We start from the raw sequence: 27089 nt of genomic DNA, 5'->3' as shown, positions 1-27089 counted from the left end.
GAAATGTTACTCAATGCTTTAGGTGACGACGTGAATCAATTGAACACACCTTAAACATTTCATATGACAGCTTTGATTATCACTTTAGTTTTTATATGACATACACTTTTAGTAATGAGTGGATCTTCAAACGTTTAGAATTTCAGTTGGTTTGTGGAGCATCGTTCCTGTGGGCTACGGCAACACTAAACCCCTGAGCTTGCCTTAGAAGGACTTAACGCACAAATCCGCTATTTTTAAATATCCCATGGAGAGAGACTCTCACTGCAGCCTGTTCTATTCTGTTCAGAAAATGTTGGCATGTAGCCTCGGTCTGTGGACGATAAACAATGTGCAGACTTCCATCTGTGTCACCGATAATGAGGAAATACAGTGAGTGCTGGATGGAGTAGTGAGTGACAACAACCCCACCCACATTTACGATTTGCAGTGGAAACGCTAGGGCCTAGGTACCATGTCTGAAGGGTTGCTTTCGGTTCCAAAGGTACCATACTCAAAGTGTTTGGTGGAAACGGGGCTTAAAGAAATCTTAACCTGGAGAAGTTTCAGCTCGCCAGTAACGCCACTACATCCCCATAAATCTTACACACTGTTCCTTTAAGCAAAAGATCTATCATCTGGTAATAACCATTTATTTAATGAATAAACAGGTTCCTGTTAGTTTGTTTTATTGCTGGTACCAAAGGTAGCGAAAAAGCATATTTCTCACCAAGGGACTGGATGCGCATGTCTTGAGGTTGAGGACCATGGCTGGCTGAGTGCTGAACAGAGTGTCCTCTATCAGGCCTGTAATCATGTCCAGGTCTGCACCACCCTCAGCACCCTGGGATGAAAAAGAAGCAGCTGATTACAGACAAAAACTGGGGGTTGTAATCAGTTCTTACACCTGATATGATCTTTCTTCTAATAATACCACAGAAGAACAAACAGAGTGTAATTGTTTGTTGCGTTTATCTAAAAGCCATTTAGTTTGTTCAAAAAGCACCTTTGGGGGATTTCACCACAAGGCGGATACACAGATTATTTTTCACTTTCATTGACATCGCAAGATAAGATGAGGGTCTGTGCTGGGTGCCCTTCTAGTACATTTTTGTTTACAGATAAATTAGGTATCCCTCAGAACTGTGCTCTATATATGTTAAATCCTTTATTGAATGTGTTGCTGCCACAGACATAAGGCACGAAATGGCATGCAAGTTTATGTAACGATATTCAAGAGCGGCATTTCCCTCGTGACTCATGGTGAGTTTAATGGGATGGAACGTGACTCACATGCAAACATCACATGCGGACTAAGATTTACGAAGAGAATCTGACAGAAAGTGTGAGCACAGAGGAAAAACTGCATACCTTTCCTTATTTTGGACATGTGCAGCCTAGTTTGCAAACTCTAAACAGGTTCATGTACGAGGCGTCTGCTGACTACATGACACAGACATATCATATTAGTGGTATCAGTTATCAGATGTTCTCACCTGTCTCTGCAGCTTGCACGGAGACACCGTCAGAGTAAATGATGGCTGCTTGGAAAGAGTCCAGGACATCAGCAGACCCTCGTCCTCCACCTCCTCCAGACTCACCACCACCTGATGGAGACAGACAGGGGGAGCAAGGTTGGAAACAGATCAGACATAGAGGCAGACACCACGTTAACCAGAATGCTTTTACAATCGATTACAAAAGTAATATCAGCTAGTAAGGAATCTACATGGCGCATTTTCTCATTACTAAATAAAAACCACACAACTTAATTTCCCAGATGATTTGCAGCCTCTGTTAGCTTCCACAGTGCATTTTACATAACACCAGCTAACACATGGAAGCAGAGAACATGCAGAGGATGCTTTATTCTGCTGCAGAAATATACATGTCACATAATGTGACATGGCGGAAGGCCTGATGTGCAGATGGAAAATCACTTCCAATCTGATTATCTATAAGATAAAGAGAAAACAAACATCACTGAGACAGGAAGCAACAGGATTTAGGGGAAATGGGCTCTTGGTTTTGATAAATACTTGCATTACTAAAACAAGACAGAGGCTGTTGATTGTCATAACTAGTAAAATGTACTAAGAATCCTCAGTTAATGACAGTGACGGTGGTGATGGGATTGCATGCGATTCATCACATTTGAATAAGAATGCAAATGATGTTCTGAGATTCTCATTTGTTTTTAGAGGCTTGGCCTCAAATGTGCAAATTCTAAAAATTCAGGCGGTGTGCTTTTCTACCACCAAATAAACATAGCTGGCAGGACAGTTTCCTAAAGGGAAGCCAAAACATCCTGATGGCCTCCAGCTGCGGGCTACAGTATAGGTCATAAACCTTGTCCCCTCTATGTTAGTGGATGGGACATGGGTCACACAAATCAAAATAATTGTCTAATACATTTTTCCCACAGATGATTTCTGTCATTTTAGGTAGTTTGTATCACGCTGATGTATGCTCAAGTGTTCATTTTTCTGATTAAATCAGCTTTGTTTAGTTATTTGATGCTATAAAAAGTAGGGGTGGTAATTACCAGAGGCCCTTCGATACAATATCATGATACTTGAGTCACAATATTATTGCAATTTTAAACTTTTTTCGATATGCTGAGCATTGAGATAACATATATTGCAATGTATTACTTTTTTGAACTACAAATCATGTCCCTACAGAAAGTCAACACCAGTTTTATCTAATAAGATAAACATTTTAGTCTGTTCATCTCACTTCAATCCTTTTTATTACATAAAAATGTATCTGATGGACTGAAACCACAATTTATTTTATTATGCTAGTAAGCTCACAAAAGTCTAATTTGTATTTGTAATAATAATGCTATATTTAATTTTTTAAAAATTACACTTGTCATCCATGCATCAATATAACATTGCCACGCAGAATCATCACGATCCTATGCTGTATCAATGTTTTCCCCCACCCCTAATAAAAAGGGAGTGTGGCGTCATGATTGCGTGTTCCAATTGGTGTGCTCGCAACCAATGGCACTGCTTGTGCCCGCTCTCTACTGTGCAGATTCTGGCCCCAAATAGCAATAACAACATTTGAAGATGGCAGCCCTTCTATCTTGGATATTTTGGCTTAATGGGAAGCTTTGGGAGGAAGTGGAAGCGCATTATCCATCTTTATATACAGTCTATGTTTTGTAATCTAAGTGCTCTAATGTAGGTAAACGGACTTGCTTGAGTTTCTTGAAGATGTTTCACCTCTCAGAGGCTTCTTCAGCTCTCACGACTTGTTGTTAACAGTTGTTGAGGTCACATGTGAGCTCTGAGTATTCAGAGTCGTTAAGGTCACATGTGAGTCGTTGACCCACCCGGCCATCATGTGTGTCATTAGGGTTAGATGGGTCCAGGTGTGAATGGATGTTCAGCCGTCTAGGCAGTGGCGGTTCTAGGCCAGTTTCAATGGGGGGGCCAAGCTAGGGCCAGTCCTTTTGATACAGGGGCACATACAAGTAGGGTCAAATATCTAAGTCTGAACAATAATATATATATATACATAGATATATATGTATATCAGTGTTTCCCACAGGATTTTTGGAGACTACATCCATCCCTATAGGGGGGGTCGGGGGGGCATGCCCCCCTGGGAGAAAATTTTGTATCTATTTGATTTAAAGGCATCAATCTGGTGAATTCTGAGAGCCAAGTTATGATGGCAGAATATGCCTAGATTTCTACATCTTTGTGCTTTTTATGTGTGAAATATGTTCTATTTTTACTGATAAAAACACTAGTGGTATGTTATGGTGATGGGTTACACTTAAAATACGGCTAAGGATTAGTGGTTTAACATTTCAGTAATCAAAAGAAAAATGACTGATGTACTGATGGAGGGCCATTTTATTATTTTAAATCATGTGCAGACAAAATATTCTTTTAAAACTCTCTCACTCACAAACACAGTTACAGATACGCAAAACAATACAAAATACGCAATACGAAAAGAAAACAAAAGGTAAGTATTAAATTAATTTCACACAAACAGACACAAATTACTGCTTTCCCCCTTCCCTCCCTCATGATTTGCAAGTATGGCACCCTGAATCAGAGCATTTAATTTTACACGGCTTCGAAAAGAAGATTTCAAAAGTCCTTTGGTAGTTGAATGCCTCTGGGACAGGCCCATTTATGGCAACCCACTGGATCCAGGGTGTGCGCAATCCGGCCGAGGCGTGGGTGCCGGAGCTAATAGCGGCCATTCAAGTCCATGTAAGCTGTAAACTCCACCAGCCGCGGCCTAGAAGCGGCTCAGCGATCCGCTCCACTAAAAACATGCGCCAGGTCTATTTCTGATGGACGCCGTGCGACGACACGTCAATTTACACAGACCAGATGAGTCAAACAGGAAGTCAGGTACAAGGGAGAGTATCCGGTCAATTATTCACAATAAAACACCCGTGAAAACTCCGGATCGTATTTCACATGGCTACATCAACATGGTGTGACATGTAACTACCATGAGCCAAATGAGACAGAAAAAGTTTTCAGAGCTTACTTCAATGGTGCTGTGTGTTGTGTGCATACAGCCACACAATTCTCTACTGATGTTTTCGGTAGGTGCACCGCTTTAAGTGGTCCGACCGCAACTGGTTGAGATGATTTAGTTCCGCGCTCCACGTTGCCCCTCTGATTCTTCGGCAGGGGGGCCACAGGGGGGGTCGGACTCTGAGTTACGGGGGCACTGGCCCCTGCTGGCCCTCCCCCAAAACCGCCATTGCGTCTAGGGAGGGATCTCAAGACTGCATTGTTATATTTATTTGGAAAACGTGTTTAGTATAAGACAGTTGTTTTGTCAGTGAACCTTGTGAGTTGTAATGGAGCCAAATTTTGTAATGTTACCTTTGTTAAATGTTGCTGTTGTCCCTGGTTTTATATGAGAAGAGGGAAAGTTCGCAAGCTGCTAGGCTAATTTGTACAATGTAAAATGCCATAGGCTTGTGCTAGTAACGTTAGCATGTTGTATTTGTTTGAACAATATGTTTAGTATAAGACAGTTGTTTTGTCAGTGAACCTTGTGAGTTGTAATGGAGCTGAATTTTGTAACATTACCTTTGTTAGATGTTGCTGTTGTCGCTAGCTCGCTGTTCGCTAGCTGCTAGGCTAATTTGTACAATGTAAAATGCCATAGGCTTGTGCTAGTAACGTTAGCATGTTATATTTGTTTGGAAAACGTGTTTAGTATAAGACAGTTGTTTTGTCAGTGAACCTTGTGAGTTGTAATGGAGCTGAATTTTGTAACGTTACCTTTGTTAGATGTTGCTGTTGTCGCTAGCTCGCTGTTCGCTAGCTGCTAGGCTAATTTATACAATGTAAAATGCCATAGGCTTGTGCTAATAACGTTAGCATGTTGTATTTGTTGGGAAAATGTGTCCAGATAAAGACAAGTGTTTGTCTGTGAATGCTGCGAGTTATAGTGAAGCCAATTTGTGTACTTGTGTTTAAAATTGTCTCTATAAAGCCATGTTTAATGTGTGTTTAATGTGTGTTTTTAATCAACTAAACTTTACAGCACTTCACAGAAACCTCCGCCGCTGACTAGTGTTTTGGAGGTGTAACTGCAGAGTGACACAGACACACCAACATACAAGTATAAATGCTCACAATGGCGTAGGCTACTGCATAGGGTCTGCAGCACAAGTATAAATCCCTCTTTAGATGGGTCCAGATGTGAGTGGGCGTTCAGCCGTCTAAGTGGTGTCGTAAGCCACCTCCTCTGAGGTTTTCTCTCTGTTTCTTACCTGTGCCACCATAGGTGCTATCGTGATCTGATAGGTGTCCATGGAAACGGCAGCTGGTGACTGCTGGGTGACTGTCACGGGAAATGTCACAGTGTCCACCCAACATTTACAGTGTAAAACCTGTAAAACAAGAAGAAGTTGACAAGGGGCAATACTGAAATGGAGGAAAACGTTCATGTTATGTCACAGATATCCGTTCCAGGATTGCCCTAAAAATGTACAGTATATAAAATACTGGGTGACAGGCTAAAGATGTCTTCTTTAGAAATTAATTTGTTACTACAAAGATTCCTTACCATCCGCTCTGGCGACTGGTCAGTGCAAGTCACACTATCTATTGCAGAGGCAGCAGTTAACTGGAGGCTGCTGTCAAAAGTGATCTGGATGGAGCTCTGCGAGAGACAGGAAGAGAACAAACATCCTAAATATTACATAAGAGAAAGAGGAGAGACATTTGGGGATGACATAAAAGATTTTGTACTGCAGTGATCCAGCCTTGAACACAGCTGGTAAGCAGTTAGTCACAGCCCTGATGGATCTCTGGGCAATTAGTAAATGAAATTGCTGTATCCCTTAAACTAAAATGCAAATTAACTAGGGCATTTTATGAATTTCAAGCACGTTTCAAGAAGTTCATTGATCTCTGCTCGGTGTGAGTGAACTCACATATGGTACTTATCACCTCATTCACATGCTAATCACACAAAGCAATCCTTACAAATAAACACTGCCGTTTGTATCCCCTGCTGCAGCAACCTTACAGTCTCTGCAGGAACAGAAATCTTTCTTCAGGCAAATATTTTGTCAAGATTGTTAACGTGTGATTATTTTCTCATTCCAAAGGTCCACTTTTCGCAAGGTGACACTGTTACAGGGTAGCTTTGGTATATTCCAACCTGGACCCTATTTTCCCATGTTTTTGTTTCTCATGGAAAAAACATTTTTTGAAATTGATCCAGTATTGAGAAAGACCGCTACAGCCAGCAGCTGCAAAACAGGTTGCATAGTAATCCCTGCAGGTAATTGAGCACCCAAGTTTACGTCCATTGGCATTTTACATTGTATAAATTAGCGTAGCGACTAGCAGAGGTTTCCTTTACCCATATGAAGCCAGGATAAATCACACACAAGACATAACATTCTATTTTGTGGAGGCTTTCTTGTCTTATTGTTTCTTATCTGTGAAATAAAAGTAAATAAAAGCTTTGTTGCCACTTAGGGAAATGGTTTTCAGCTTACAAAAATAGCCAGCAGGTCTGCATTACTGCGACATGTTGTTACACCCTGGGGAGGTGCAAGTCAGGCTACAGCGTAGGGTACAGCTGCGATTTGACGCAGAAGTATAAATCTTGCTTAAGAGTGCTTGTTTTTGACACTGACAGGATCACATTGGCAGCAGCGAAACAGGCTGCAGTGTTACCACTTGGGGCAATTGTGCATCATCAATTTATGCCCATTGTAAGTGCTTGTGTTTGCCACTGACAGGCTCAGATTATTATTCTAAGTGTCTGACAACATTACGGAAAGGATCCCTACCCTACAGAGAAAGACCTTTTTGTTAAAAGAGTAAGATCCTTTTTGTTTAACCAGAAACAGCCCTGAACTACCATCATCATACACTCCAAACTCCATTTAAATAAACAGTAATTTTAGTGTGTATAGAGTCAGCATATTTTCCACATCAAACTGGGTAAATTAAGGGTTAATTTCAATCAAACCAGAGTTGGTGGTTGTTGGAACAGTGGAAGGATGAACCAGGACAGTTTGGGGGAGTTCCATAATGTTGTCAGACACTTGAAATAACATTTTGAGCCTGTCAGTGGCAAAAACAAGCACTTATAGTGGACGTTAATTGATGATGCTCAATTGCCCTCAGGGATTACTTTGCAACAGTTTTCGCTGCTGCCGGCTGCAACAATCTCACTTAATGCTGGACCAGTTTAAAAAATTGTTCCAAATAGTCACTTAAACACAAAAACATAGGAAACAGGGTCCAGGCTGAAAAATACTGAAGTCAGCCTTTAAGTCTGATGCAGAAAATTTAAATGAATGAATAAACTCTGTTGTTAGGTGCCATAATGTGTATGCCAACAAACATGAGGCTATTCAATTTACCATGCATGGCAAAGCACAACTATGGTTTAAGCCCAGGCCGCTCTGTGGATTTGTGCGCTCAGATGAACAGTGCCTGAAGATACTGGCAAAAAAATTACAGCATATGTTTGACCAAAGGGTTGCAACGAGTGCGTTCATGTTAATATGAGCTTCTGTGATAATGTTAAAGTTGTGGATTCCCCCTCTCTTGATCAGACTGCCTTAGCCTTACAATAGCATCCATTACCAAGACTGCAGCAGTCAATGCTTAGTCATGCTCACAGCAGAGCAGCTTTTACTGTATGAGTGTTGGACTTGGTAGACATCCCGAACAGAAGGAATTAGTCTCTCAGTTGTAAGAAAAGATTCACCAGAACCGTGGCAAAACCAGTGGCCTACTATCGCAGTGTGTGTGTGTGTGCCAGGGGATCTGTTTCAATAGACGGCTTTAACTGGCTCAGGAGATGCAAGTGAGAGAAAACAAATCCCCTATTGTCAGGGCATATGTTCCTCTAGATCCAAGTCCAATCGCTATCAAACACAACAGTGGAGGCGGGGCAGAGGTGGGAGGATGATATAACAAAGTTTGCGGTGTGTGTGTGTTTGTATGTGTGTGTGCAGACGCATGTGTGCGTGTGTGTCAGTGTTCCAGCCAGAAGGGCAGAAAGCCAAGTGCAATGCTGCAAGCTTCCCTGGACCAACACCACAGCCACATGACTAGAGTGTACAACCGGCTGTGTTTACTTCGGTTGGCTGGAGCCTCTAAAACGGCTCAGTCACCCAACCGTTCATTACATCCAAAGTGCAGGACGAATATGATGTGATGCATTTCAGATAGAGTGGGGTTAGGTAAACCCATTAATCACAATGTTCTGATTGTGTGCAGCTCATACATGTGCATCACTAAAGGTTTGTGTCACTGCAGTCAAGCCCCGCTGGCATCTTTGCAATAAGGTAAACTGGAGCCAGTACAACGTTGAGAGCAAGTCAAGATGAAAACAAAATGCTGTTACATTTTTACATTATTTTATGGCAAACATATTGTGCTAGAGCAAACACTGTAGGGTTTGGCATTAAAAATAAAATCTGGCATTGAAAAAGGAAACATTGGGGCACCCATTAACTCACCTGGTAGAGCAGGGGCCCCATGTACAAAGGCTGTGTCCTTGGCACAGCGGCTGTGGGTTTGATTTCAACCCAAATAAAGGCAATAAAGCCCAAAAAATGTCTTAAAAAAGAAAAGGAAATATTAATATTAAAAAAAGCTCTAGTGAGAAATTAATCACAATATTTTTGCACCCTTATGTGTGATTTTTTTTCTTCATATCACTTTTGAAGGACTGCAGGTCAAGGAGAGCTATTGTCTTCTTAGTATACGATTTATATTTATGTCACACTCTCCTTGCCCCCTCCCCTCAAACTCCTTCCCTCCAAACCAAAACAGACAGAAAGGTGAGACTTAAAAAACAAAATAAAAATTTCAGCATTAAAAAAATGACAAAAAAAAAACGTCATGACGAAAAATCAGAATATTGTCATTGCAAAAAATACCAAAATAAAATAAAATAACTTTAATGCCTGTGTTTAACTTTACAGTGGCACTTTTTTCACTGCCAGTGTTCCCCGTTTTCAATGCTAACAGTGGTTCCCAACTTGTGGGACGCAGTCCAAAACTGGGTCGCGAGTCCATTCTAAATAGACCGCAAGTGACTGTGTGTCAAGTTATTTTCTAAGGGGAGACTTTTTACACATAATTTCATTAACAAAATGGTTTCAAGTTTCAATTATAGAAGTTAAACTTTGTTCACCCAAGAATAACTCTTTCATTTTCCTTGAAATTGCAATATTTTCAGAGATGGTTATTGTATCGTGAAAATCTCATACTGTTGCAACCCTAACTGTCACTATGATGGTTTAAATAGAGACAGGAAATATGGGGAGATATCCTCTTTATATACAGTCTATGAATACGACATCCAATAATGTCTGTCATGTCTATGTGGTACATATAACCACTAGGCCACCAAACGCCTCCCAGTATTGCAGTTTTCAAGCCTAAAACCCCTCCAGCCCAGACCCAAATTTACAACACACGATAGTGCATTTATGTGAAACATGTTAAGCCATGACAAAGACAAAGTGACAGTTTTACATATTTTTTTCCAAATGTCTTAAGGACACACAGCAGCACAGGCTTGCCAATGTGTGTCAGTCAAAATCTTGCATGCCTGAGAGAAGGTTGGGTCAATTTCAGTCTTTGCTGTTTCTGCTGTCCTCTTACGAATCACTTTCTGGGGTTAACTATAATCTCAACAACATATATTTTGGTTTTACCATAGTGCTTATTTAACATTTAGAAGTGAACATACATGAAAGTTAGAGTGATGCAGCCGTCACCCAGTGTTTAGGTCAATCATGTGTCTGAAATCATATTATTTTCTTGTTTGATTCTTTAAGGTAAAGCTTTGAATATCAAACTGCTTTATGGTTTTCTTTTCCTTAAAAGGGAATTTACTCAGACGTTTTGCATCCTTTGGCTTCTTAGGTAGCCATCTGGTGCTCTGTGGTGTTGTGTATCCTCCTGGCGGAGGCTACAGATCTCATTTTGTCATGGAGAGGGGAATGCTGGCAGCATAACCTCTGATTTGTCCTTGTGAACCACCACTGTTCAACCGAGTGTGTATGTGGAAGGTATTTCTGGAAAGAGACAGTTCCCGAGGACATCCACAGTGTCACTTCAGGTTTATCAGAGTCAGCCCCTTTGGGTCCGACTGGCTGAATGCCTCTGAAAAGCATGTGGGTCAACCAGAAATACACCCCCCCCTGCGGCTTTTGTTGACCCTCATCTTCCTTTCCTGTCTTTTCTGTCTGTGGCATGTGTCTCAGGTTCAGACTACGAAAGGGCACACACTTTAAGGTGTAGAAAAAGCTATTTACAATCAAACATCTCACGTTCATGTTTTGTAATTCAAAACATTCAATATATTTCGTCTTCATACACAAACACACTGGTTTGATAAATTAGAATGACAAAACATTTTTACCATGCTAGGGGTGCAGATGAGGGGACGGCAATGTTTGTTAGCAATGTTAGCATGCAAACACTCAAAACTAAATTGGTGAACAAGGTAAACATTACCTCAGAGACTGGTGATAAACCCAGACAGCCCGCTTCAAATTCATTTCCTGTATCTGTGTCACATGGGTTTTGCCACTGCCCCGCCCCTTTAGGAGACTAGAAGAGCCCTGAGTCCATTCATTACAGGTTATGAACGTTCCCTTCGCCCCATAGTCACTAAAGTAAATACTGGGCCCATATTTCACAAGCCCCAATCCTTCTAGACATTCTGACATGGAAATGGCATTTTTTCAGGCAGAATTTGAATTTCGTACATCCACAAAATGTTTACGACACTTCCAAACAAAGGTTTGTGGGGGAGAGATGACCACACCCACTTAGGAGACTAGAAGTGAATACCATTTTGTTTCATTGGCGCAGCTTGTAATGGGTTATCTTCTGTTATAGAGTATCTCTGACTACCTGCTAGTATGTTAGCAGTGTCTTTGTGGGCATGTTAGCATGCTTATGGTAGCATGTAGCCTCACAGAATGTCGTATGCTCTAGTCTTGTTTTACTGCAGGCTGCTGAAATCTATAAACCAATCCAGTTATGCATTGTGATTTAGTAGCCATGTGGATTTCCAATTTGGTATTTATTATAGCATTTTGCGAACTGCTGTTCTAAATATACATAAAACTACTCAGTGTAATCTGTCATATACAGTACATTACATTATTCTGGTGAAGAACAGTTAATTAAAGGGACAGTTCACCCCAATGCCTGTAATGCTGTTTATCAGTCTATATTGTTCTGGTGTAAGTTGCTGAGTGTTGGAGATATCAGCCGTAGAGATGTCTGCCTTCTCTCCAATACAGTGGAACTAGATGGCACTCGCCTTGTGGTGCTCAAAGCTAAAAAAAATACATTTGAAAAACTCATCAGAGAATTGTCTACAGAAATCATGACTGGTTACTCAAGATAATCCACAGACTTTGTTGTGAGCAGTTTCATGTAGGAACTATTTTCTTTCTACTGAACTACACCCACTAACTGTATCACCGTGCAGAAGGAAGTGTGTATCTACTGCTAGCGCACCTAGCACCACTGAGCTAGCTCAGCTGAGGAGGACGCTATTATGGGACTGTAAACATGCCACATCTTTAACCGCCTGGAAAACGCGAGGTGGGTGCTACTCTTGTGCCTTTTCTGTGCCAGCATTCAAGAGCAGCAAGTGTTGCTAAGCAACCTCTACAAGCACCATATCATAGCCTATTCACCTGAAAACCTGAGTGCAGAGCTGATCTTCTTCCAGGCGCATATTGTCTGTGGGACTGATGTAAAGCTCTGACAGCTCTGCACTAAAATGATCAACTTCTTCTCCATCACAGACTGATATTTACAGATGAAGAGGAAGATATCTGTCAGCTGTGACTGGTTGGTCCTTGTCACATGATATGCAGTGCACGCTGCTGCATTCCAAAAGTTTATCTCAGGGCGCTCAGGAATGCGTGCACACCATGATGGCATCACTCTGGCGATTGAGCACGCCTGCCGTGCGTCTTCATTAAAAACAATGAACTTCAGGTTGAAAAAACGCGGCATGTGTACGGCCCCTTGATGTGTACATCGCGCTGTTACAAGCATGAACCTCTTGTTCATGAACAGATGCACGCTTCCTCCTGCATGATGATACGGTGGGCGGGTGTTGCTCGTAACTCACACCAAAATAATCTACACAGATAAATAACGCTACAGGTAAGAGGATAAATCTGGCTTCACTTCACAGTTTTTTAAGGTACATATAATATTAGAATAATACAAAATGTGTGTCTCTATTTTAAAGAGACGGGGGTGGCGGTGGCTCAGAGGGTAGAGCAGGTTGTCCACCAAGAAGATCAGCTGTTCAATCCCCAGCTCCTCCAGTCTGCATGTCGCAATATCCTTGAACAAGATATTGAAGCCCAAATTGCTCCCAACTAAGCAGGTGGCACCTTGTATGGTAGCCTCTGCCACCATGTGTGTGAATGGGTGAATGTGACTCATAGTGTTAAAAGCACTTTGAGTGGTCAGAAGACTAGAAAGGCACTATACAAGTGCAGGTCCATTTAAATGCTGAGTCAAAGGAGCCACCTTGTAGATTAATGCCTGTCACAGACAGATTGTACAGTAAATTTTGGGTCATTAAAGCAAAACTGTCCGGTGAATTGGAATTTCATCAGCTGACGTTAGCTTCCTGCACAGTCATTGCCAGTGAGCGCTGAGTGCTTAACACTCCCTGTCGTTAAAAAAAAATCTACTTGAGCATAATCACAGGGCATTAATCATCTACCGGCAGCTCAAAGTGAGAGAGGAAAAAAGTGAACTGTGGCCTCAGGCTAATCACCAGGCTGTTTATAATTGCAGATCTTGAATGGACAGGGAGCTTCCTTCCCTGCAGATGCACACTCGTATGCTCTATTAGTCCTCCTCTACCACCCACTGAACCCAGTGACGATGTCTTGACATCATGTGTCAGCTGCAGATGCACACGCACAGCCCGACGATGCTATTATGATCTGCTGTTCTGAAGAAGCCAACCAGTCCAGTCCTTCAAGCCTCCTCCACAAAAATAATCCAGCCAGAGACATCTGAATAGCTCCATATCAAGCCCGCCTGCCAAGGCAAGATTATATCCAGAGGCTTCGGCAGTAATGCTTCAGCAGACAGACATTTTCTCTGGATAAACAACTGAGTCATGAAACAGGCTGCATCATGGGATTAAGGTGCAGGGGGTGCTCTTTATGCTGCTGAACAGATTCAGGTGTCTTTAATGTCTCAGTTCAAACTGCTCATGTTAATGTGCAGATCATGCTTAGGGCTTGGGTTTTATGCACATTAACCTTTGGACGCGTACAGTGTGTTTATTGGTATACAAGTTAATCTAGTAAACTGGTGACTCTGTGGAAATCACCACAAGTACATTTGTGTTCATGCAGCAGGTGGACATCCATATACTGACATTGTTGCATTTAAGAAGCTGCAATGAAGCCTCAGGCCAAATCCCGGGATTGCAGGGACATATGAAGAGTTAGAAGGGGGAGAGGGCTTTAAAATTGTGATGAACCCAGATGCAACACATGGCCAGGGCTCTGCGTTTCACCCTGGGGTTGCAATTGTCTCCTTTAATTTATATCTTGAGAAAGGCACTCACCCTCTCCCCAGCCGATATGAAATCATATTATATTTCTCTTGCATGGATAAAATACAAACGTCTTGACTAAATATCTTCAAGGAAGAGGCTGAATGAGGCACTGTCACTAACACCAAACACAAACCAAACTGATGATGCTTTAGTTTGTACCATTTGCTGCTGTTTACTGTATTTATGTAACAATCCCTAACCTTCCTGTCAGGATTCAGCCCCTTGAAGCATTTTTCAGTCTCCTCTTGTTGTTCTGAATCCTGGACTTCAGGGGTCAGGGTCAGGTCTCCCCTCGGGACTGGGTGTCGTCAGACAGCATTCTGATGACACTCAAAATTAGTGAGACAGCATGAGCTGTTCTGTATGATAGCAGCATTTGGTCCCACGTTGAGTATTGGAGGGGTTTTGGCTTACATCACCCTCTGCTGCAGTGAGCAGAATATCGACGAGGACAGCCGAGCCAGACATCGGAAATGAGTGTTATCCGAAACTACAGACAGTGACCCACTGACTCTTAAGAAATCTTCCTAATAAGATTGGTAGAAGATTGCGCAGAGGTACAGCCCCATGAATACCAAATACCCACAGTGAGAGGTGTTATCAACAAAAGTAAAAACCCTCCTTTTGTGACTAAAATATCCTCAGTGCTCAACTGTATAACTCTGAACGGTTACACTCAGTGAGTGACTGGAATACAATGCGATGTGTCATTCGTGCACAAAGCACAGGTCCTGAAATGAATATCATGTTTCACAATGACCCCAAGAGCGACTTGGTTCTAAAAGCCATTATGTGTATAATGCTACAGATAATGGTGAGAAAATGAAATAAGACCCAGGAGATCCACTTAGAGTGTTACATCCTTCACTCCCTTGTCTTTGAGCCAGATGTCAAAAGTCTTACATGAGTGTTGCCCATCTATGGAAAGCCAGGAAGGCCAAAAACCCTGCCTAACACTTCCAGAAATATGAAAGATGGCTATGATGATATAAAATAGAGCTGTGCCAAATACCATTTTTTTGGCACCGAAAATTCAGTGAGTCATATCTGGATCAATCAAAGCTTTAACAATGGGGTTGGGGCTTGATGAGAGATGGTAACATAGGTCAGACTTTATCAAAACATTAGCTCGGGGCGGTGTGGTGTTGCAGTGGTTAGCATTGACGCCTCACAGGAAGAGGGTTCCTGGTTAGAATCCTAGGTGGGGGAGCCCTTTTGTGCAGAGTTTGCATGTTCTCCCTGTGTCAGTGTGGGTTTCCTCCAGGTACTCCAGCTTCCTCCCACAGTCCAAAGACATGCAGGTAAATTGGTGACTCTAAATTGCCCCTAGGTGTGATTGTGAGTGTGAATGGTTGTCTGTCTCTATGTGTCAGCCCTGTGATAGTCTGGCGACCTGTCCAGGGTGTACCCCTCCTCTTGCCCAATGTCAGCTGGGATAGGCTACAGCCCCCCTGCGACCCTCAAGAGGATAAGTGGTTACGGAAAATGAATGAATGAATGAACTTTCAGTCAATGTACCTCAGAAAACTTGACAATAGCCACTTTGTTAGCATGCAAGTCTCAGTAGCGTTGATTTAATTCATTCTATTTATAAAGCCCAATATCACAAATCACAATTTGCCTCAGAGGGCTTTACAGCATACAACATTCCTCTGTCCTTTGGACCCTTACAGCAGATAAGGAAAAACCCTTATAAAACCCTTTAACGTTAGCCATAATGGCTCCAAAAGAATATTTTGCAAGGCTAAGCTGTTACTTAAAGTTTTCAGGTGATTTGCCAAGCGTGTTGTAGATCTGTGGTATGCCAGTTTCCTTTGGCATATCTGGTTAATTCCAGATATTCCAGACACTTGACTTTTTTGTCATCTTGCTAGTGATTCTTTAAGCCTGTTACTCGTGGTTAAAGTGTCCCACTTTCAGTAGTGCTGGACTGCTGGTGACTGACGTTAGACGAGAGTCGTCTAGTCGGAGTCACAATACTATCACTATAAGTTTAAAAGTCCTTATCCCAATGTTGATCCCAATGTTGATGTATAATAAAGAAATTTGGGTGTATACATATATATATATATATATATATATATATATATATGTATATATAGTCGGGACTGCAGGAAACAAACTAAAAGTTGCTAAAAGGCTGAGGCTGAGCCTTGTTAACTTGTGACATGCCAACAAAAGATTCGCTGAGATCCAAATTAAGTTACAAAATTCATTACTGAAAAAAAATCAGCTAATTATAATGCGCACAAACTTGTAATCAAAATGATCACAGAGATGCTGTTAGTGATTATGAGTGTCATCTCTCATACCCATGTGACCCAACTCTCCCAATAGCCGCAATCACAAAAAAATAATAAATGATAATATCGCTAAACACTACAATACAAATACAATACAAGTTATTAACCATCCCAAAACGTATTTATCTTACAACATTCATTCCTTTCTAAATTAATTCATGGCTCCCACATTTATATACACAGAGCACTGAAATATTGATTTGTATGTCGATTACCATAGCAACGATCAAAGCTTCTACGCATTCGGGTCAGCCCTAATATAAACGATATGGCATGCTCTATTATATTATTCTCAACAAGAGAGCAAAAATGTTTAACTAGTTTTCATAATGTTTTGTCAAATAGTCGCAGATTTTTTTCTGTAAATCATAACAAGTCAATCATTTAATGATTTCATTAAAGATATTGGATATTTGTATCATTTTTTTATGTACTGTGGAAACATTTGAAATTATTTTTTTTCTGCAAAATTTTGGGTTTCACAAGATTTTGAGAATAACAATTACCAAGATTACAATAAAAAGCCACTGTAATGCCTGACCAAACATAACTGGGCCTGCAGAGGAAAGCATTTTGCTGAACCTTGTTCTTTGCGCCAACTTTCCGTACGGGCTCATTCCACTTGACTTAATTTGGATAAATTTCGACATAATTATTTAAAGACCTCTGTCAGCGTCAATCTTAGATGCCGCAGAAGTACTTAGGTTAATGCTATAAAGGATTTGCTTGCTAATCCCCTCATGATGACACTGAAGCCGTATCTTCGTGCTGTGCTCCTACAGGGAAGCTCATGTTTTGCCGGATGTAGAAACACAATCAGGAAATGCAAGTTCGAGGAGAACGTGAGTCTTTGTGACCAGAGTTTGGGCCTGGTGCTCCAGTGTCTGTTTTCCAAGTGGCCAGGGCAACATGCCTGGCAGGTGGCAGGTGCTTACTGCGTGTGAGAGGCAAAGAATGCGATGTGACTCGCTTGTTGCCACTTAATACTTGACATATCTCCACCCACCCCCACAGCAGGTTTTTCCAGACTGTTTTTTAAGGGAGGAGGTGAAAAGCCAGAACAACAAGCCAAGTTACCACTCTGGTTCTACACAGTACAGACAAAAGGACAGAGTTATTACTCTATTAAAACATAACACCATAATAATGAACCCTTTGGAGACCAAATATGTGACCTTTAACTTACAAGACGAGGGCACTGTCTTAACTCAACAGGCCACAGTGGCTCTTGGACTGACTCCTGGAGGTTTATCTATTCAAAACATGTCTGTGATTTATTATTTCAGTATCATTTTCAAAGTTTCATTAACAAGCTCATAAGTGATTTGCATACACCCGAGACACATTTAGAATAACAGACTGCTCCGCACGCAGACACAATGACTAACAGATATTTTATTGTGATGAATGAGCTCAGGAAGCTTCGGCACACACTCTCAGTGCACAAACTTAACACCACATGGACAGACAGACGTGGACTGCTTGTCCCCGTCTCCTCCACCACTGACACACTTACCCAGTCTAGAGAATTATCTGACAATACACATCATGTACTTCACTACTGCCCGGCAGACGCCTTGTATCTACTGGGTTCTAGAAGAAACATTTGCCTAAAGGTCATACCGTCATAACACATCAAACCCACGGAGGAGCATAAAGGTCTAACATGCAAAAAATATTCATAGCAATCCCCTTAAAATTTCATTTCTAACCCTTCCTCCTGTGTTTAGTGCAGCCAAGTGGCTATTAAATTACCAATTCTACTAATTCTAGGTTGTATTGTCATCCATTTTTCATGCTGTCACCTAGAAACTCCATTAATCTTACTCTCACTAAACACCCCGAAGTTCAACCAAGGTTCACTCCAGTGTTGTGGAGTTTCTTAGTAACTGAGAGCAACGAAGGTCACAATGGATCAACTAATTAAGCCGATGTAAGATAACTCAGCTGGCACGCTCCAAGTAACCACCATATATCAGAGAAGCAGTTGCAAAGAATCCCACTGCTCAGTTCACTGACCTCTCGTTGCCAGTGAAAAAATACTTAACACTTTGATGAAAACAGATACAGCTGGCGTAACGCTGCATACCAAAGCATATGTGGTATGCGGAGAAAACGCATACAGAAGCTTAGGCCAGGAAGGATTCACACGGAGATGACTGAGCTCTAACTACAGCGGTTTATACAGGATATTGGAGTGTACACATCACAGGACAGACTGCATATTTAATGAAGGTCCTTAAGAATAACACCAAAAAAATAGTTTGACATTTGCGGAAATAGGCTTCTGCTTGCAAAGACTTGGATGAGACAATTTATGGAACTCTCATATTTGTAATTGTATAGCTAGAGCCAGCAAACTGTTAGCTTAGCTTAGCATAAATACTGGAAACAGGGACACAGCTAGCCTGGTCCTTCCAAAGGTTAAATAATCTGCCACCGGCACTTCTTAAGAGCTTTTCCAAAAATGTCATAGAATTCCTTTAAGATTTGCATGAGCTATACAGTTAATCATAATCATGACATCATTGTCAATATGTATACAATAGGGATGTCAACAGTTAACCGTTAATTAGTTATCCACCGAGAATATTTTTTTCATGCATGTTGCTCAACTGGTAATTTCGTTACTTTTTAGTCCACTGCACCACACACCAGCCTGGTCAGTGCCGTTCATTTGGCGATCACCGCTAGTAACGCCATCCTGGCCCAACAGCGTTGCTGTGAAAACAACGTGCCCACCCTCTTGTTTCCACCCAGTTTGCCCCAGTGTAAAAGCAGCTCAATTTTGAGTGTCAAACTCCATTAAGCACTTTAACCGTTAGCTCTGAAAGTGTTGTTAGCAGTGTCAGCACAGCTAGTGCTGCTAACAAAGCTAACAATGCTGAAGGAGTTTTGCGGCTCAAAAATAAGCCGCTTATCACAAGGGAAACATCGGGGGAGATCGAAGGGTGGCCACCATGTTTCCTCAGTAACGTTGTCCTGCCACCAAGATGGCGTCACCACTGCAAATGAGCCGTGCTGCTAGCTAGCTCCCGCACAACCCAGCTGGTGCGTGGTGCAGAGTGGCCAAGGCTAATGTTAGCTAACCAGTGGAAACCAGAGGGTGGGCAGTGAGCACTATGAATGTGCTCAGAAATACTCACTCCAAGTGCTGGAGCGCGCTCTGGAACAAACTGACAGTTCATAAATTTGGAGCATGTTTGAATGTACTGCCTTGTTATTCAGAGCACCACACTCTCAGAGCAGCAGAGCACACTCTGGCACTCTGTGTGGGGAGATGGAGCAGCAGAGTGCCAAGCAGAGTGAACGTGTGAACAAAACCATTCCAGACTGGATTTACATACGCACCCTAAGTTTTTGCAAGTTAACACAGCTAGCCGGCAGTCTTGTCAGCAAAGCCGACAGAAAATAAAATACAAGGCGAGACATTTATGACACAAAAAATAAAAAAATTCACCAACTCTAAATGGATGGCACTTTTAAATGTGTGCTAAAGCTCACACAAAGTCAGTGGAGCATCGGACCAAAACAAAAACCTCTTGTATTTCACGTCATTTTGCGTTTCTTTTTTCCTTAGAAATTAGGTTAATCGGTTCGTCACAGGTTAATAGGTGTTGGGCTATCGAAAGCAAAATTAATCAAAACTGACACCCCTAGTATAAAATATGGCAAATCCGTGCAAAAACACATGTAAAATACTGTGAAACTTCAATTAATAGCCCGGGCTATTATTTGCTTAAATCACTGAAATCAACAGGCCTATATTTGGGACAGGCCTTTAATTGCTTTCACACAAAACTGTTGCTCAGGAATGATTGGGAAATAAAATCAACCTGTTTATTTATACTAGTGTGACTATTACTCGTATAAAAATTAGGCTTCAGATTATGTATCAGTTATGAATCATTTATTTGATCTAGCTCCGACAGACAGCGCATTAGAGAGTGAGTGAGTTACGTCACCTGGCATACACTGCTTTATCCTGTTAAAACAATACTCACAACTGGGATTCATTTTTATGATTCCTTTGATCTGAGGACCCTACTAAAGGACTCACGGAATATAGGTAACTTACAGGGTGATCGAGGAACAGACACATAACTTGAGGTAGCCAACAACCCACTTTGATACATCCAAAGAACCTCTATTAAAAAATATACTGCTTGGCAACCAGACCAGGCCTCTAATTGAGACAGGCTTTTAATGGAAGTTTTACGGTAGCTCCATTAATTTCTAATGCTGTGAACTGAGTTTTTAATTACAGTTAGCTCTGACTCGTTAATTTGGAGAGCAGACTCTTGTGAAATGATAACACATGATGATTACATCATCACTATATTGATAAATAATACTGAATTATGGCCCAGGCACAGTAACTAGTGTGAGGAACAATGTCATGTTATTTTTATTTTTACTCGTGTCTATTCTTTAGCTCAAAAAAAGGCAGATTTGAGCAAGTCAGACATCTTTCCAATCTGAGTGCTACACAGGCAAAGAGTATCTTGTTAAACAAGCTGCGACCTCCTAATTGCATCATTAGGCTGAGCTCCAAGTATATTTTTTCCCAAACCAATATGCAACATTTGCACCATAACTGAATCCCTCCAAAGTGTTTGAACATCTGAGGGGAGGCTTTCAATCAGCCATGACCCTTATGAGTCAGAATGGAGTGCTGTGTGTGCACGTTCACTCTGTGGATTGATCTGACCCCTTTAAACTCCCCGCCAACTCATCTTTCATTCAACACACAAACACACACACACACACACAAACACACACTGTTTCTGAGTGGGGGGTGTGTGTGGAGGCTCCCTCTCCTTTTCCAGTGCTCATAGGAAACATCTGACTGCGTGGCAGACTTTGATTCAGACAGATCAAAGGAACTATTTGAAAGGAGAAAGACCTTTGGAAACTTATGATAATCCTCCAGCATGTGCCAGACGACCAACTGTCTAGAGCACTCGCCGAACTGAATCCAGTATTTCTGCGTGAAGCAGTTACCTGCTGCAGTTTTAACACAATTTAATTAACTTCAGGTTATGAGTTGCAGGAGAGGTGAGACAGCCAATCTTCTGTCTTGAGCAGAAACACAGATTTTGCCTCTTCCCACTGCGATCAAACACATCCATTTCCCCCCACAGCCCGGGGTATCAGACTATTTTTATGAGGTGTGGGTGTTCATACTGTGGCTACACTGACTGGTCTTGCCTCTCCGCTCTTATGTGCATTGATTCAGAGCTGTTACGCAACGCTCTGCCCCCCATCCTCTTACCGATTAGACACTCCAACTCCCACACCTCCACCTCCCTGCCTACACACACTTCCAGCGGACATGGGCACACTGCTGTATCAGCCCTTGCTTAACTATTAATGCCTCTGCTTAGTGGAGTAACCTAAGGCGTGCTCCTTTACACACTGCCATCATGTTTATTCAACTCTCCTTTGCATTATGATTTGTGCAGCATCTCCTCCTGTTTATGGCATCAACACCTAACATTAACATCTTACCCCGTGCCTGCAGGCTTGCTCGTTCAGAGCTTTGACCCAGGTTCTCTGCCAGTGCTCCCTGAAGGACTTGAAGGACAACAGGGACATCAACAAGCCTTTAACCCCGGCCTCAGACGCAGAGCCTCCATCCCTGCCTGCGCGGAGCTTCATCAGGAAGCCCCACACACCTCCAGCCTGGCTCTGGTGGGGTTGTGTGAGGGAGAGCTGCGGTCCTCTCCTCTCCTGCTTGGCTGTCTTCCTGGATCTCCACAGCCGCAGCACGGTCAGCAAATACTGGAACAGCCATCCCAGCACAATGAGCAGGGAAGTTAGGAAGAGACCCACCAGGCACAGCCAGCCCAACTCCTGGAGCTCCATCACCGTCTCCTGGAGCCTCTCATATCACCAGGTCCAGATGGAAATATCAAGACTGTCAGTCAGAGAGGATCAGCTCCCTGGAGCCTGTGAGTGGCAGCAGGAGACAGTCAGTCATCTTGATTCAAGGAGCACTAACAAGTTATAACAGAGGAATAACACAGATACACACAGACATGGCTTGACTTAGTATGCATGTTTAAAATCACGTTAAAACACAGCCTGTGTGTTCATGCAGCCAGGGAGCTGAAGCCTGCGTTAACGTTACGTAGATATCAGAGAATGAGTCGTGCATTAGCAGAGAGGACGATACAGCTTCATCTATTGAAGCCTGATAACAAACCTACCGTTTAACTTAAAGGGTCCGAGCTGCAGGCTGCAGGGAACCGAAAGCAAGGCATTGGTAACATGAAGCTGGCTTCATGGCGATGTGTTGCCGACAACAAATGTGTGTGTCCCATCTCCGAGTCATCAGCGGTGTTCAGACTGATGTTCTTGTTTATCGATTCAAAATGAAGCCTCCTGCTCGCTGTAGGTGCTTTACAGACTCCGGTGGGTTTCAAACCACCGCTGCTCGTACCCTCCTACCTCTGTAACCTCTCTTCAATGATGATTTGACAAAGAACAGCAGTGGCCCACAGGGGGCGCTGCAGCGGAGCAAGGCAACAGCAGAACGGAAGTGAAAGGGAAAGCCTTCAAAATAAAAGCAGGAAATAAAAACAGACCAAATAAAATATGCATACAGTAAAACACCAGTTCACAGTGTGTCACTTTGATTTTAGGAATTTTCATTCATTCATTCAGACTTTTATTTAAGACTTGGGAAATCCATTGAAGGAGACCCATGAACAAACAGTTAATACGCAAACAAACTATCAATTAAACACAGAAATGAAATCATTCAAAACAACAATAACAATAAATTGAGCTCTAAAAGTAGAAATACAGGGTGATAAACATGCTAAGGTGTAGATGAACAGTTTAAAGCATGCACACTCAGTTAACCCTTTGAAACCAAAGCAAACTGGCTTGATTTCTTTTAATACACAGGAAGAGGGCAATCAGCAATGAAAGAGGAAATAAGCCCCCCAAAAATAGCAAGAAATTATTAAAAAGAGAAAATTAAAAACAAGAAAATTAGTTAAAAAAAAAAGGAAAAAAAAGCTGAAAACAAACAAACAAGAAAATGACCTGGAAAAAGCATTTAAAAATTATAATAATTCTGTAACATAATTTTTAAAATGTAATAATAATAATTATAAATATAGTTTTCTCTGTTGTTGTTTTTTTTTTTTACAGTTTTTAAAATTCCTAATTTTCTAAATCTATTTTTTTAAATATAGTTTTTTCCCTTTTTTCTCTTTTCTACCTAGTTTTTTTTTTTTTTATAATCTCTCATTTAATTTAATTTAATTTTTATTTTATTTTATTTTATTTTTTATTTTGTAGCTCATTGCCCTTTCCCCGTGTTTTTGAAAGAAGTCACACCAATTTGCTTTAAAAGTTTAAATACTTGCAAAAAAGTGATCCAGGTTTCAAAGGGTTAAACAAGATCATAAATAAGGCACTGAAACAGCCACAATGGTGGCAGAGTGTCCAAGTTTAAGGTCTTTTGCAGATTATCCCATGTATAAGGAGCACTGTAAAAGAATGATATTCTTCCTAGTTCAATTCTGATTAAGGGAATATGAAGCAACAACCTGTTGTGTGAACGAGTGCCATGATTAATAAGGTCAGAGTTGAAAAGTATGTAATGTAGGGTGGAAGCATCTGCATCAAAGCTTTATAAATGAACACATACCACTGCTGTTCCTGCCTCACAGCCAAATGTGGCCAGACAATTTTATTAGTTCATGGTATGTTTGTGAATCTGGTTCTGCATTATTAGGGACTGTTCTTTACTTGTCAGAGGACGGGGGTGGCTGACTTTGTTTTTCATCACTGAACGTGTGAATGTTTGTTTACGAGTTGTTAGAACTCATAAGTCATCTTTTAAAAGGAGTAGATAATTACCGTAAGCTAGCTTGGGTTCTGTTAACATAGCTAACTGCTAACATGTTTGGTTAAAAATGAAAACAACCAATGAAACGTTACATTTAATGTCTCTGAGGGGTGAACAGGGGGAACTTTCCAGACACGTGTTCTGGGCAACAACAATAAACCACCAATTCATCTGGTTTCTTTGAGTGCGGTGACCCATTTATTTTCACATGTGCTCAACTCACACAGGTAAAATATTGTATGTTAATCTCATGTAGGTTTCTGCAGTTTCTGAGTCAACCACAGGTTAGTGTCCATTCAATAGTTCAGTGTCCAAGTTTCCATCCATTAATTCCAGTTTCCACACTACAAACTCTTCATGCTGTCACACTTAACACAGTCAGAAAAATGGTTTGTTTCTCATCATCTGCACCTTACCTATATTACCTGGGTGTTCTAGTGCGCCAAACAATGAAACAACAAACAATGAAACTGTATTTAAATTAAGTCACCATTAGTTAAACATGAATCAAAACAAATACAAAGAATGCTATTGTGACTCTAACACTCCCTGGTTAACCCATCTTCAGCATGTCCAGAAATACCAAAGTAAGGCTTATACGATACAAGATCATCCACAGAGCACACATCACACAGCGCAAGATGCACATAATGGGATTTTCTGCATCAAACGTGCACTCAGTGTACACTCAATACAACTGACAACTACCTCCATGCACTCTAGCACTGTCCACCAACGCAACATCTCTGAGAAGAAGTAACCACCACGTTATCCTTATTCCTTGCTTGTAATATCCCGTTATCCCCCTCTGTTTGCATCCTCAGTGATCTGGATATACTCGACACATGTTCAGTACAAATCATTATACAAAGCCCCCACTGGTGGCCCCAACTATTGCAGAGAAAACAATACTAGTACTGAACTGGAAAAGTAGGAAAAAAATCAACCCCTCACAATATGAGTTAATGCCACAACCCCATATGTAAGCATGCAACTGGGGAAACGTATGTGTGTGTGGGAATGTGTGTAAATAGAAAGAATCTATAATACTAAACTAATCCCATCCTGCAAAACTTGTCTGAAATGTATTCAAACCCAAACAGACCATGCCCTACAGTTATTTACCTCCCCACCTCCCCTCTGTTTCATCTTTCTGTTTTCTTCTTTCTTCTTTTCTTTCCTCATACATTGTCCTCTGTTGCTCATCTAAACCATTTTATATTTGCCAGTCAGTAACATCTGTAAAGTTATTCTGCCTTTCTTTCTTTGCTTTTATATTTATTAGCATGTCCACACTGTCAACATGTGTGTGCACTAATTGATGAATAAAGGGATATTAAAGAAAAAAAAATCTAACTAATAACTATTAGATTTTTTTAAACTTACCATTTGATGTTTGAAAGTTAAAAGTTAAAGAAGAAATCAAAAAAGCCTCAGTTTTGCACTCTTTTCATGCCGGCTAGTCAGTTTGTGCAAAAAGGTTATTTTTAAATGAGACATAGAATAAAGTGATTTTGATAAAATATATCTTTGCTCCTTTTTTGTTTTCTTGACAGAAGTGTTCATCTCACATGATGTGTCCAAGGACCATCAGAAATTTCAAATCCGATTATAATTTCTTTTTTTTTTTGTACTGGCTATAGTAAATAGTGTAATTTCACCATTTTTTATTGTTTTGTAATTTTCAAATTTTTTTTTTTTTTTTTTTTTAAAGAAGCCTTCTGCTGTCAGAGCCATGGTTTGGAAGGCATATTTTTTTTTAAAGAAGCCTTCTGCTGTCAGAGCCATGGTTTGGAAGGCATATTTTCTTTAAAAGTCAGCGCTGAAATAAATATATAATATAGCCATTTAAATTTGTATGCCCCTCCCCTGAGCCAAAATAAGTGCTTGAAAAAATGATTTGACATGCCTTCCCCTTTTTGCACCATTTTTTTTTAGATATATTTTTTGGGGCATTTTGTCTTTAATGGACAGGACAGCCAGGTGTGAGGGGGGGGGGAATGACATGCAGCGAAGGACCACAGGTTGGACTCGAGCCCGGGCCGCTGCAACAACAGCCTTGTACATGGGGCGCCTGATGCCACTAAATCCAACATACTGCACCTTTCAGTTATGGATATGTACTTCTTCCACCACTGATCTGTATTTGGCCATGTTAAATAAAGTCAGGAATACAAGCCTACCTCTTCCCACTGACACTGTCAGGATGGTAGTTTTTAATTGAAGGTTGTTGTGTTTTTTAATTCAGATGCTACATTGCTTTCTAAATATTTCCACAGTCCCCTTTGTTGTTGATGTTTTAGCTTTTAAAATTGTAGGATAAATTATTAAGAAAGAAAGAAAGAAAGAAAGAAAGAAAGAAAATATATGCTCTAAAAATTATTATCACTATTATTTTTATTATTATTATTATTAATATTACCATTATCTATGTAACATTCTTAGTTTAAACAACAGAGTGTAACAGTTGAAGTGTACAAACATAACAACAAAAAAATATTTTTTTGGCAACAGATGGCGGAAGTTCACTGTACTACTGTCATGCATGCTGTCATGTCAACCAAAGAAGAAGATGTCACTTCCGTGTCAACACCGTTTTGACAGGAAGTTGTTAAAGATAAATGCTTCCATGGTTTGTTTACATGAGCAAGATGTAGAGAAACAACTGTCTCAAGAAAAGTACCAAACATAGTAATATTGTGTAAAAAGACAACACATTTTATACATTCATCAAATAATTCATTTAATGCAGCAACTATTTCCACATAAAAATTTCAAGCGTCTCCGATATTTTAAATAAGGTTTTATTTTGAAGTTTAACCGGAAGGGAA

At 41.0% G+C, this 27089-nt stretch overlaps 1 protein-coding gene across 4 annotated transcripts in view; it reads right to left on the bottom strand.

Annotated features, from left to right (window-relative positions):
* c2cd2l (c2cd2 like) overlaps window positions 1-22871 on the bottom strand; it is a 32717-nt gene extending 9846 nt beyond the window's left edge. For all 4 annotated transcript variants that reach the window (XM_050041341.1, XM_050041342.1, XM_050041343.1 and 1 more), the window contains exons 1-6: window positions 22604-22871; window positions 21903-22343; window positions 6049-6144; window positions 5753-5872; window positions 1476-1586; window positions 710-823 (exon numbers count right to left, since the gene is read on the bottom strand). In XM_050041341.1, coding sequence (XP_049897298.1) covers window positions 710-823; window positions 1476-1586; window positions 5753-5872; window positions 6049-6144; window positions 21903-22259 — 798 coding nt within the window. In that variant the 5' untranslated portion in view covers window positions 22260-22343; window positions 22604-22871. The remainder of the gene's footprint in view (window positions 1-709; window positions 824-1475; window positions 1587-5752; window positions 5873-6048; window positions 6145-21902; window positions 22344-22603) is intronic.
* Window positions 22872-27089: the final 4218 nt, after the last annotated feature.

The sequence above is a fragment of the Epinephelus moara genome, chromosome 3 (assembly GCF_006386435.1).
Source record: "Epinephelus moara isolate mb chromosome 3, YSFRI_EMoa_1.0, whole genome shotgun sequence".
Classification (NCBI taxonomy): Eukaryota; Metazoa; Chordata; class Actinopteri; order Perciformes; family Serranidae; genus Epinephelus; species Epinephelus moara.
Note: the sequence above shows the minus strand (reverse complement) of the source record. Positions and strands in the feature narration are given on the sequence as shown.